Source organism: Tasmannia lanceolata, unplaced genomic scaffold (assembly GCF_043159265.1).
Source record: "Tasmannia lanceolata isolate RefF3 unplaced genomic scaffold, GAP_Taslan_0.1 ptg000008l, whole genome shotgun sequence".
Classification (NCBI taxonomy): Eukaryota; Viridiplantae; Streptophyta; class Magnoliopsida; order Canellales; family Winteraceae; genus Tasmannia; species Tasmannia lanceolata.
The window spans coordinates 50,096,517-50,110,555 of record NW_027518685.1 but is presented as its reverse complement, the minus strand read 5'-3'; the positions used below and the strand labels follow the sequence as shown (position 1 = coordinate 50,110,555).

At 42.0% G+C, this 14,039-nt stretch overlaps 1 protein-coding gene across 1 annotated transcript; it reads right to left on the bottom strand.

The window, feature by feature from the left end:
- Window positions 1–6,119: 6,119 nt before the first annotated feature.
- LOC143883036 (uncharacterized) lies at window positions 6,120–9,134 on the bottom strand. The gene is made up of 4 exons (XM_077386402.1): window positions 7,199–9,134; window positions 6,903–7,144; window positions 6,462–6,818; window positions 6,120–6,377 (listed from the first exon to the last, which is right to left on the bottom strand). The coding sequence occupies exons 1-4, from the start codon at window positions 9,132–9,134 to the stop codon at window positions 6,120–6,122; spliced, it is 2,793 nt and encodes a 930-aa protein (XP_077242517.1).
- Between the last annotated feature and the right edge of the window lie 4,905 nt (window positions 9,135–14,039).

Here is a 14,039-nt window from a genome sequence, read left to right as displayed (position 1 = left end):
TATCCAAGAGGAAGTGTATGTTGAGCAACCTCCAGGTTTTGAAGACTTCAAACATCCAAATCATGTCTTCAGGCTTGATAAAGCTTTATATGGATTAAAGCAAGCTCCTAGAGCTTGGTATGAGAGGCTTTGCACTTTCTTAGTTGAAAAGGGATTCGAGATGGGAAAGGTGGATAAAACCTTATTTATCAAAAGAGAAAATCATGATATCCTCCTTGTCCAAATCTATGTGGATGATACCATCTGTGGCTCAACTAATCAAAAATTGTGTGATGAATTTGCAACCTTAATGAAAAATGAATTTGAAATGAGCATGATGGGAGAGTTAACCTACTTCTTAGGACTCCAAATTAAACAATACAAAAATGGAATATTTTTAAATCAAGAAAAATATACAAAGGAGTTATTAAAGAAGTATGGCATGGATAGCAGTAAGACATCAAGAATTCCCATGAGTACTACTGCTAAGCTAGAAAAAGATGAATTTGGCAAATCTGTGGATCAGAAATTGTATAGGGGTATGATAGGTAGTTTGCTCTATTTGACAGCCAGCAGACCAGACATTATGTTTACTGTCTGTCTCTGTGCTCGATTTCAATCGGATCCTAAAGAATCTCACCTATCGTCAGTTAAGAAGATCTTCAAGTACTTAAAAGGAACCCAAAGTCTAGGACTGTGGTATGAAAGATCATCTTCCTTCACTCTCATCGGATATTCAGATGCAGACTTTGCTGGATGTAGAGTAGATAGGAAAAGCACTAGTGGGACTTGCCAATTCTTGGGTAAATCACTTGTTTCATGGTTTAGCAAGAAGCAAAATTCAGTAGCTCTGTCCACAACAGAAGCAGAATATGTGGCAGCTGGAGCTTGCTGTGCTCAAGTCCTATGGATGAAAAGCACATTGATGGACTATGCAATCAAAATGGAAAATATTCTCATCCAATGTGACAATACTAGTGCTATAAGCTTAACAAAGAACCCCATACAACACTCAAGAACAAAACACATTGAGATTAGGCACCACTTCATCAGAGATCACTCACAAAAAGGGGATATTTGCTTAAAATATATCAACACTGAAGAACAATTAGCGGATATCTTTACAAAACCCCTTAGTGATGATAGAATTTGCTATATCCGAAGTGCCTTAAACATATGGAGTGCGGATCAAATCAAAGAAATTGCCAAATAAATACTTTGTGCCTTTAACCAGCTTATCTATATAGTATTTATATATATAATCTTTGTTTGGTAGTATCTGCATGAATGAGATGTCAAATTTTTAATCTTAAAAATCACTCAATTGATATTCTTAGCCTTCTTAGTTTTTCTAAGTTGGAGAGGTATCTTCACTTTAATTAAAATACCTAACATCTTGACATATGTCAACATCTCGATCATGAACAGGTATATGTGCATTACTTGGTTATATAATTTTATACCATAAGCATTGATTCAGGGGGAGTTATCCACTCCTATTTTTTTTACACCCTTTCTGTCGATGACAAAAGGGGGAGAAGTTTGAAATTGATTATCTATTCAATTGACTATATGCACCACTTGCTTATAACTTGTATCATTTATATGTGTGCATATATTGAGAGGGAGTTCTAGTATTCACTTGCCTACTATGTCACTCCACACACACCTCATAATCAATTTTGTTTGTCATCATCAAAAAGGGGGAGATTGTAAGCCCAAGGGTCTACTCTCCTATCTTGTTTTGATGATTCTAAACATAATTGATTGTGTTTTTGAATACTAATCAATTTGCTTTGAAGTGTTGTGTTTGAGATAGGATTGATCATTGAAAAAACCAACACACAACATGGTCATGCTTGGAGATATCCCATACAAGAGTCAAAGGAGCTAAGTGAAGCTCACCTCATCTCTCAAGCAAGCATACACAAGATGGAAGATCAATTGAAGACCAAGACTAAAGAGAAGTTGAAAGCTACATAGGTATCATTGTACATCCTTTCTCTTTAGATTTCCAAGTCAAGGCAAAGTGTTTTCAAAATGTTTTTTCAAAGAACACTTAAGAACTTAAAATGGATTAGTGAATGGTTATGTGGTGGACCAACATGTTGGGACCCTCATAAACATTCCAAAATAACCATAGGAGTTGAGTTCCAAAAGCTAAAAATCAAATCAGCAATAAAAATCAAAATCTGTGGATTTTTAGGCTTCTCGGAACTCCGAGATTTTTTCTCGGAGCTCCGAGCTCGGAACTCCGAGAAAAGGTCCAGTAGCATCTGGACATTTTCTCGGAACTCCGAGAAAATTTCTCGGAACTCCGAGAAATGGTCCAGTAGAAATTTTATTTCTTCTGGCCGTTGTCTCGGAACTCCGAGAATATTTCTCGGAACTCCGAGAATTCTCGGAACTCCGAGAATGGTTCTCGGAACTCCGAGAACCTCGCGACAAACTAAAAAATAGCCGTTGGGATTCAAATTAATTTTTGGTTTTTGATATTTCCACCCCCAAACGGTCATATTCTTTGGTGAGACTATTTATACAACATGTAGAGAAGTTTTTCACTCTCTCTTGATCTTTGAAAAACATCCTTAAGCATCAAAAACATTTGCAATCCATTTTAGCTTGAGTTTTTGTTTTTCATCCCAAACTTGCCTTTCACTTGTGAATCTTTTGAGTTTGGATATAGTAGTGCTTTCACTTGCAAATCACCATCTTTGAAGAGCAATCAAGGGTCTACAAAGAGCATCAAGCTTTCAAGAAGAAGCCAAGCTATTCTCTTTCAAATCTTGTATAGGTGGCTAGGGCATTCATTTTTTAATTCCCTAGAGAGCAACCGCTTAGAACTCGGCGGAGAAGGAGAGTCTTTGTAAAGGTGTAAGGGCATCCTTGTTTAATATCCCTTGGAATTGTAACCGCCTCGGAGCCGGGCATCGTGGAGGTCTCCAATAGTGGAATCCCTCAAGTGCGACCTTGAGTAGAGTGGAGTAGGCCGTTGGCCGAACCACTATATATCGGTGTGTCATTTCTCACTCTTGCATTTCCATTATTGTTTTGGTTTGGCATTTCACTTTGTTCTTTCAATTATATTTGCACTAACCAAATATTTAATTAAGTGAAGAAAAATTCCAATTAGGGTTTATAGATAATTTTCAAAAGGCCTAATATTGAGTTAAATTCAATTCACCCCCCCTCTTGAGTATTTCACCGTTATCTGAGATCAGCTCATGCGGTACTCCATATCTGCATATGATATTTGCTCTGATAAACCTTGCAACCGAAGCAGAGGATAATGAGGCATAGGAAGCTGCTTCTACCCACTTGGTGAAGTAGTCAATGGCGACCAGAATGTACTCATGTCCGCTCGATGACTTCGGTGATATCTTCCCAATAATGTCTATTCCCCATACTGAGAAAGGCCAGGGCGATGTAAGAGAATGCAACTGAGATGGCGGCACGTGAATGAGATTAGCATAAACTTGGCATTTGTGACACTTCTTTACAAAAGCATGACAATCTGCTTCCATCGTCGGCCAGTAATACCCAAGTCTTGTGATCTTTCTTGATAGCATTTTTCCATTCATGTGTGGTCCACAGACACCTTCATGAATTTGTTCTATGATTTCAGCGGCTCGATCTTCATCTATACACAAAAGCTGAATCCCGTCGAACGATTTCCTATATAATTCTACACCACATATGATAAAATTAGAGGCCAACCTCTGAAGTGTTCTCCTCTCTTTTCCCGTGGCTTCGGCTGGATGCCCCTTGCCCGAAATGAGATCTTTTATATCTGTGTACCATGGCTTGCCGTCTGGACACCTTGCTGCTATTTCTATTGCATTAACATGTGCCGGGGCCCATTGCAATCGTACTGCTAAAGGCTGAACCTCCATCGTCGCAGATAGTTCCAACATCGAAGCTAAAGTAGCAAGGGCATCAGCGAAATGATTCTTCACTCGAGACAGGTGAGTAAATGAGATGTTTCAGAATTTGCTGACCAGAGACCCCAAGTACTCGTGATACGGGATCAGTTTATCTTCTTTTGTTCTCCAACATCCTTTGGTTTGACAAATAATCAGGATAGAGTCTCCGAATACATCGGTGTCTTGGATGTTTAAAACCAGAGCCGCTTCGAGACCAGCAATGCATGCCTCGTACTCCGCCATGTTGTTTGTACACTCAAATTGTACCTTGATTGATATAGGGGTATACTCCTTTCTCGGCAATACCAGTACTGCCCCTATACCACGGCCTTGCTTGTTCACAGCTCCATCGAAGTACATAGACCAGGTCGTCCCTGGGGCTTCGTCTTCTAAGGTCATTATCTCTTCATCTGGAAACTCTGTTTTCAAATATTCAACCTCTTCTACGGGTACTTCAGCCAGCTGCTCTGCTACTACCCGCCCCTTGATTGATTTCTGAGTGACGCAAGTGATGTCAAACTCAGACAATAATAACAGCCACCTTGCAGTTCTTCCAGTGAGAGCTGGTTTCTCAAACAAATACTTCAAGGGATCCATCCGTGAAAGGAGTGAGACCCTATTTGATAACAGATAATGCCTCAGCCTTTGAGTAGCCCAAACCAGCGCTAGACAAGTTTTCTCGAGCAGAGTATACTTATGTTCATACTCAAGCATCTTCTTACTGAGATAATATATAGCCTTTTCTCGCTTCGACTCTGGATCTTGCTGGGCCAACATGCATCCCATCGCTGTATCAGTCACAGATAGGTACAACAACAATGGCTGGCCTGGCGTAATTGGTGATAACATTGGAGGCGAGGTCAGATACAACTTGATCTTTTCAAAAGCTTGCTGACACTCTTCTTCCCATTTCTTCGATGCATTCTTCTTCAAGAGCTTGAAGATCGGCTCGCAAATAGTAGTCAACTGTGCTATGAATCGTCTCAAGTATTGCACCTTGCCAAGAAATCCTCTGATTTGTTTCTCCGTTTTTGGGGGAGTCATTTCTTGAATAGCTTTTATCTTCTGAGGATCAACTTCGATTCCTCTCTGACTCACCAAGAAACCCAATAACTTCCCTGATGTAACACCAAACACGCAGTTGTTTGGGTTAAGACGAAGCTGATACTTTTGGATATGCTGAAAGAACTTCCTCAATGACACAACATGCTCTTCTCTGGTCTTAGCCTTGACTATCATGTCATCCACATAAACCTCTACTTCTTTGTGCATCATATCATGCAACAAGGTAGTAGCAGCTCTCTGATAAGTCGCTCCTGCGTTCTTGAGTCCGAACGGCATCACTTTGTAACAATATGTTCCCCATTCAGTTATGAAAGCTGTTTTGATCATATCTTCGGGCGCCATCTTGATCTGATTGTATCCTGAAAACCCATCCATGAAGGAAAGCAATGCATGACCAGCTGTATTGTCCACCAGGATATCTATGTGCGGCAGAGGGAAGTTATCCTTCAGACTTGCCTTATTAAGGTCTTTGAAGTCTACACACATACGAACTTTTCCATCCTTTTTAGGCACCGGTACTATGTTTGCAAGCCATTCAGGGTATTCCACCACCTCGAGAAAACCCACTTCTAGTTGCTTAGTAACCTCATCTTTAATTTTCAAGGCCCACTCAGGCTTCATTCTCCGAAGCCTCTGCTTTTTCGGCTTGGCACCCGGGATTAAGGGAAGCCGATGTTGGACAATGTATTCGCTTAATCCCGGCATGTCTTTATAGGACCAAGCAAAGACTTCTTTGAATTCCCTAAGTAGGTCAGTTAATTCCTCCCGTTCCTCAGGGGATGATGTTTTGCCAATTCGTATTTCCCGAGTTTCGGTTTCATCGCCAATATTTATGGTCTCGATTTCTTCTTCAAGTGGCTTTGCTCGATGCTCCTCCCCCTGTTTAATCATATACTTGATTTCAGGAGGAGTTTCGTCGGCATCCTCATCCGAGGAGGGTTCTTTATTATTATTATTATTATTATTGAATTCAACAGATAAAGAAGCAGACACAGAGACATACTGAGAAGAGATATTCATTTCATCAGAAACTGCAAGTACATCCTCGGACGCGCCTGACTCAGGCTCAACATCGGACTCGAGCTTAACAGTAGCTATATCAGACATGACATCAGACAACTCAAACTCAACTTCCGACACACCAGCAGACTCTTACTCATAACCAGACTCCACAACATTGGAAGAATTATTGACAAGAATGTCATCATACTCCATAACAACCTGAGGAAAGACATAAGAACTCCAGTTGGTGAGGTCTCCTTCAGCTGGGGTGATCATGGCTTGCGGGTTCAGAAGCGGCACATCTTCTCCGATCATTGCTACAACCGGTGAATCGATCTTAAACAGAGACTCCAGAAGGTACGGTTCCATAAGGTCAGCCCAGTCTGATTCAGATTCCTCTTCATTGATCTACAAGGAGGGGAATTCATCTGGTAGTTCCATCTCAAAGAAGATCTCAAACCCTGGCAGCTTTTCATGGGTTATTGTATCGACCCAAGGCTCAGCAAAACAACAAAAGGCGAAATCCTCCCCTTCTTTCCTGTAATGTCCATTTCTCAACAAACTGTAAAACCTGCTCGGCTCATCTATCCCCAAACGACGAAGCTCAACCTTTCTGCGCATATACTTCTTCATCTCACTGATCTCTTCATTTGTAGGTTCATAGCCCAACCCAAACAATCCAATTGCTTTACCCATATTCGGCCACTCAACTACACCCTGATGGTGGCGACCTAACCCGGCTCCTGGAACATAGCCCTGTTTGCGCATCATACGGACTATTGTGGGGTTCGAGCTTGTAAGGAAGGTGAGAGGTTCATTCATAGCTTCCTCCACTGATATAGCTGTGACCTCCAGTGAGAAACCAGTCAGACTGACATCTTCATTCTTTTCTAATGTGGCCGGGATGATGAGCTCCTAAGAAATTTGGCCAACTTCTAGATCTGGGTCTCCTCTAACTGTTATCACACTGTTACCCTTGATGAATTTCAGCTTTTGATGCAATGATGAAGGTACAACTCCGTATTTATGAAGCCAAGGTCGGCCCAAGAGCAAATTGAATGATGGTTTAATGTCCAACACCTGAAACTCAATTTCAAACATACCACCTCCAATCTGGATTTCCGTGGCTAAAGTTCCAACAACATCACGCCTCGTACCATCATAAGCCAAGATGCCTTGTTCAGAAGGGATGAAATCGCCAGGTTCAAATCCTCAGGCAGTAGCGGTACTCAGAGGACAAACATTCAAAGCGGATCCATTGTCAACTAAAACCTCAGGAACTTTCTTCTCATTACAGAAAACGGTGACTCGGAGCGGGCGGCTATGATTGCGACCTTCGAGAGTCAAGTCTTCATCAGTGAAAGACAAGGTTTTGGAAACCCGGGCCATAGCTACAAGTCCGACCAACTGATCCGGAGTGATATCGACAGACACTTTAGCGGCATTCAGCTCTCTAAGTATAACCTCTCGGTGCTTTGCAGAGTTCATAAGCAAACCCCAGATTGAATTATTTGCCTGAGTTTTCTTTAACTGCCGGAGGAGGTTTTCGTCTTCTTCATCTGACTTCGACTTAAACAACTCTGATGCTCTGGCCAACTCAGCGGGATTCTCAACCCTTAACTCGGCTGGTTTAAAGACACGCTCGCCGCGAGTGACATGGCGGACCTCATCACAAACAATCTCCAGATCCTCTTCATCAGGCTGAAAAATATAAGGACGAACTTCATGATCTCCCTCATCAGGCTGGAAAACATAAGGAATTCGGGCTTCCTGATCTTCCTCATCGGGCTGGAAAACATATGGAGTTCGTGCTACTTGATGGACAGTGGATTCAACATTCTGATAGACACGTGAGTAAATCACCTGGCCTTCCTCAGCAAGCTGGAAAACATAAGGAATTCGGGCGGTGCGATTGATGACAGGCTCAGCAAGACACTCCTCTTCCTCTTCTTCAAAATTTAAGACATAGGGAGTTGCAGAAGTTATGGCACAAATAAGAGAGGTTGGATCAACAAAGGGCTTGTCATCAGAGATGGCTCCTATCTCAGGTGGAGGGGGAGCGGTATGTCTAGGTAAGGGATTTCGAGTAACGTTAGGTTCGGGTAGAACAAGGTCACCCACTGCTAGCAGTTTCTCAATTCTGTATCTCAGGGCTATACAACGATCAGTATGGTGACCAGGACCTTGGTGGTACTGACAGAACTGGTCTTCTCTGAAACCTCTGGGAAGAGGGTCTGGGGGAGGTCTTGGTGGCAAGAGTTCAATTACGCCATCTCTGACAAGATTTCTCATGATGGATGACGGGGTGTAAGGCAACGAAGTGAACTCTTTCTTTGGCCTTTGAATGGGTTTTTCTCCTCCCATTACTATATTTCTTGGAGGCGGGCGAGAAGTCCCCAATTGATTCACTTCTTTGGGAGCAGTGATAGGTCTTTTACCCTCCTTCAGATTCACGTAATGCTTCAGAATTACACCTTGTGCTAAGGCATCTTCTGTCATGTTCCCGGTGTGGGTGAAATGCTTAAAATCCGGATAGTATTGAGTAGCCATATACTGCGCATAAGGGCCGGAGAGATTTTTGACAATAATGCTGAGCTGGTCTTCTTCAGATGGGCGGTTAGTCATCTGAGCTGCCTTTCTCCTCCACTTCTTAACAAAGGTACTGAACGGCTCATGGATCTGCTGCTTGAGCATTTTCAGGTCTCGACGAGTGACCTCAACCCCGTCATCATAAGAGAATTGTTCAATAAACTTTTCAACAATGTCCTCCCAAGTCTTGGTATAAGCTGAATCCAAAGTCAGAAACCATTTACACGCCACGCCTGATAGAGACATTTGGAATAATTTAGCCATCTGCTGAGAATTCAGACCGTACTGCTCAAGCGCATTGATGTACATCTTCAGATGACTTCTGGGACTCCCAGATTCGTCATACTTGGCAAACTCAGGGATTTTGAATTTGGGAGGGAGAGTGACGCCAGGGAAGATTGAGAATTCAGACATGTCTATTTTCCTTGGATTGTGATTTTTCAAATTCAGAAGCTCGAGAGCCAACTGGTCTACTTTCTCAGATAACTCCTTCTCTTTTCCGGCTCTAGCAGGAGGTGGCGGAAGATTTTCCTCAGCGTACTGCTCATCATCGTAATCAAAGGCAGGAACTTGCATGGCTGACTGAGATATGGACTCCAGTTGAAGGATTCTGGACTACAGGGTCCTTCGAGGTTGAAGACTTCTCATTTGCTTGACCCTCTAGACGTGTCACTTTTTCTGTAAGGGTTGACATCTATCTGGTAAGGTTCATCATCATTTCTCTCATTTCAATCATGAAGCTACTCTCAGTAGAATCAGCCATTAGGTCAGGACTAGAAGATACAGGTGAAGTAGAATAACGACTTAGTCTCGATGTTTGACGAGACCAAACCGGCTTAGGAGCGGTAACCATTCGGGGAGCGATGTTTGAACGATCGGGCAAGACTCCTGTCATGGACATCACAAACACTAGGCTTTAATAAGAGGTAATCATATGACAATATTTCATGCAAATTGAAACAAAAGATTATACAGATGCATCCTTTCCCTGGGTAAAACCACTAGCATAGCAATCGTGAGAAGGGTCACGACAGCCTATCACACCTAAAAGAATTGCCATTACACTCAAGGTGTGTCGGATAAAAAGAAAAATCCAACAGCATAACGGTCTTACAAAAGGATCATGGCACGGCCAACTCATAGCTTATCAATACCCCAAAAGATAGTGATTACCCTCAAAGTTTTTTAGCTAAAATCCGGCAGCATAACGACAGTACATGGAGACAGGGTAACATAAGCACATGATTTGTTAACAAGCCTAAAAGGGTTATGACCACACTCAAGGTATTTAGGGAAAATTCGGCAGCATGACGACCATACTAGGAGATGTGGTATGATAAGCACATGGTTTGTCAACAAACCTAAAAGAATAATGATCACTCCAGGGTTTTTAATGAAAATCCGGCAGCATAACGACTGTACTAGGAGGGTCTTAGCAACTAAACATGAAGAGTACGTCGTCATGGTCAATATAAAGCAGGGCTCTCAACAAGAACACACACTCTGGTAGCAATAATGGCAAGATAGACTCACAATCGACATGTGGAATGGGATTTAATGAGGATCGAACAAAGGATCAGGCTCATAGAAGATAGATCGGGCTCCAAAGATGATGAAGTGAAACCAATGATCTGATCATAATTCGAAAGACGGATAGATAGAGATAGCAGATTAGGTTAGGAAAGAAAATCTAACTAAGCAGACCCTAATCTAGTAAATAAATATATATACATGTATATACATCCTAACCAGGGGCACCAGTCTAGTCTACTCCAACGGAGTCAAGGAGGTCTCGACTGATGACAGACTGATGAGTGTACTAGGACCGTGTTGTAGCGACGCAAGGTGAGCTACCCTAGTCTACAAATGGGACAAGGTTCCTAACTCTAGGCTTCACCTGTGTAAGCAACACATGTTCGTCCTTATATGAATGCAATATATATAAACACGGGTACTTCTTAGTGGGGTTTCACTAAGTCAGTAAGTATATACATAATATATAAAACAAAGTAGGGCTCCGGACTCAATCTATCGGGCAATATGCATATGAACCATACTTAATATGTATAACAAAAGTACGCCCAATGTTATACATAGTATGCTTCATTGCTCATCGGCTGCTGTAGACAAAAGTACACCCAATGTCTACGGCTGCAGCACCGGCGCATAGCTTGGAAATAGATTCAACAGTACCATCAGGGTGTAATAACATCCCAGTCGGGCACGCATTGAATCTATCCCGTGGAGCCAATAATGAAAAACAATGAGAGACAATGAAAGAAATAAAAAATATGACAATGCATACTGTGCAGTGTGTGAATCCCTTGTTTTAATTACGCACCTGTCTGGTGCCCCTGGATTCTAATGATAGAATTCCCATTTAAAATGATTTTAGCTCAAATTTCACCAAAGTTAATAAAAATGGCATTTTAACAGAGTTAGGCAATGTTTCAAGAAGTCCCCAGCAGAGTCGCCAGCCTGTGGACCCCGATCCCGAGAGGACGGTGAGCGAGGGACGCGAGATCCCCCTCTCAATCCTCTAAGATCTCCACAATGTGAAGGAGAGCTCTACCAAGCAACTCTCGAAATGATGCCACTCACAGCATGGGTGGCGATATAAATGAGATACCTCTCGATTCAAGGACCAGCCCGGAACCGAGGTGTACCTATAACAAAGAAGAGTAGCCATCCAAGGAAGTAGGCCCTGGATCCCATGAAATACTCTGTTGCAACGGATAACCAGAGATACAAAAGTCCGTGCCTGATGACGAATGGGGAAGGTATTAAGCGCCCCCAATTCGCCCAAGTGCAAGCACCTGGTCTCTTATGTCATTTTTAATTAATTTTGAAGAATTTTGGGCTAAAATCATGTGAAATGGGAACGAGTATCCCCGAAGAAACGTCTATCTAAGCATGCATGACCCGGGGATGGGCAAAAGAAAATAAACATCCAAATCCTAACTCACCGCATCTAATCCTAACCCATCACATCTAGGAAAGCAGTAACATCCGCACGCACAGCTACAGCTAAGCAGATAATCAAGATAAGGTGAATAAATGCTACAACTAAGTAGGTGAGAGGACAGATAAGCACAGCAGTAAACTACCAAAGCAATAGAATAAACACACTAGCATGCGAGCCTATGTAAGAGATAATGCTAAGAGAATAATAATCAATCTCGTGCTATAAAAGTAAGCAAGCCAAAGTAGCACATAAGGAGTCAAAGATAAACACACAATGAGCTAAAAGATACAGGGAAAGAAATGAATCGGAAAATCAACGGTACATGAGGACCGAGAATGCCAGGGAAAAGAAAATGGAACATACGATAGGCTCAGAGGGCGATTCAAAAGGAATCAAGCCCAGCGATCCTAATCTGCTGAAGATCGGACAAGTCTCGCGATCGTCACGACCTATCGTTGGGCTCAGCAAGGACAATCCCTGTGAAGGGACCACGCTACGTCATCACCCGTCCCAAAACCCGATAACACATCGGAAAATCGATGAAAACCGGAAAACCACGATCGAAATCGGAAATGAAATGAAAAGGGGACTCCGAGTGACCTGGCGATCATCATCCTTGCCCATTTTTGTTTTGAAAGATTTGAAAATGTTTGAAAATATTTATTAAGAAGGTTTGACTGGACTTGGGTGGACCCAAGCTACCTACGTACCCTGTGGAAAGGGATCAAGCCAACGTAGTTTGAAACAGCTTTTCGAAAAACGCTTTTGAGTGTTTTTTTTTATGTTTTTTTGGATTTTTGTTATTTGATTTTTATGTATTTTTTATCCCTTTCATTGAAAGGGGTTTTGGCTCAGGAGGTTTCCGTCCGTCGTCGCCTAAACCCGACGATGTGTTCCCATGATCGATAGAATCCCGAAACTCAAAAAGGATCCTGAGGAACGTGCAAAGAATAGTCCCGAAAAGGGAGGGAACCCCTCAAACCCTGTGAAAACCCCGAGATGGGAAAAATGATAGGAGGGGCAAGGGGTTGGCTCAGGAAACATTCCGTCATCGCCAAAACTTGGCGAAATGCTTCTACCATGGAAGAAGTCGTCCAAATGTAGATATTCTTCTACCATGGGTTGAATTCACAGTCTTATTTTCAAATCGATATTTATGAAATGAAGACTCATGGAGAAGCCTGAGAAATTGGAGGGGTACCTATTAATGGACGAAGTTAGCCTAAAATAGCTAATCCAAGATGACAAGTAGGAGGATAATTCTCAAGTGATGAAGTAGGGACACCAAATACTAAATCATGGTATCAAAAAAAAAATGTAGAGGCCAACTTCTTGTTCCAAAATCCCCAATTAATACCAACCAAACCTAGGAGCAGTGTGAACGCTAATCTCTGAACAAAACTAAGGACTAGCGTAGATTCCAGCCCCTGAATCAAATGTAGTTGATATGGGTATCTCCTGGTGTGCCTAAAATGAAACATAAGCCCAGGACAAATCAGTGAATGGATTGGTTGAATATCCGAATGAACAGTCAATGATGGAGTAATTAATCGATTGTCCAAGGGAAGATGACTCAGATCTAATGAGTGCATAGCCTAAGCAAAGTTATATGCTACATGCTGTAAATCAATAAAGCAATCCCATCAAACAAGAGATTTACAACTAATTCATTTTGGATAAAACCAGAGCAGGTGCAAATTGAACCAAATTTTCAAAGAATTGCAGGCAAAAATCAATATTGATAAAAGCATTCATAGATCATATACATGGAAAAAAATGAAACCCATCAAGATAGACAGAATTAAATGCAAAACGTGAGGTTATAGGAAATGGGTTAACAGCTTGCTGTCCAATTAGTTTCTAATTACGTGGCCTGAAGATGAAATCGATTTTTTTTTTTAAAAGTACTATTAAATCCATTTCAAAGCATAGATCATTGAACTCAAAATTGCTTTATACACATGAATCATTGTCTCCTTAGTTTGCAATCACAGAGCAACAAAACCAAGATCGTGATTAGAGTCAAAACCAAGTTGGATCCAAGCACTGGACCAAAGACCATTTGATTAGAGGAGAAGCTAGACAGAGGTAACCATGCTGACTTCAAACAAAAGAAGAATGTGGGTATTACCTGAATATATTGAACTGATCGAAACTCTCCTCTTCTTTTCTTCTTGTGCTGTGCGTGATTAATCGGATGACGAGAATATGACGATCGGAGCCGTGAAATTGCCGGAATTCGCAGAGATGAAGGTGGAGATGGAGGTGGGTTTTAAGAAGGGTTTTGATTGAGAAGATGATGAGGGTGGTCGGATTCCGGCAAGGTTCTCGCCAGAATCAATGGGGGCTGAGGTTAGGAAAGAGGAGATAGTGGGGAAGGGTTTGAGAAGAGGTGGTGGTCTCGGTGGAGAGGATGGGGATTTGGAGAAGTGGGTTTGGGTTTGGGTTTAATGGTCGGCGGTAATGGAGTGGGGTTTGTGGATGGATTTTGGCAAAGAAATGAAATGGGTTTAGGG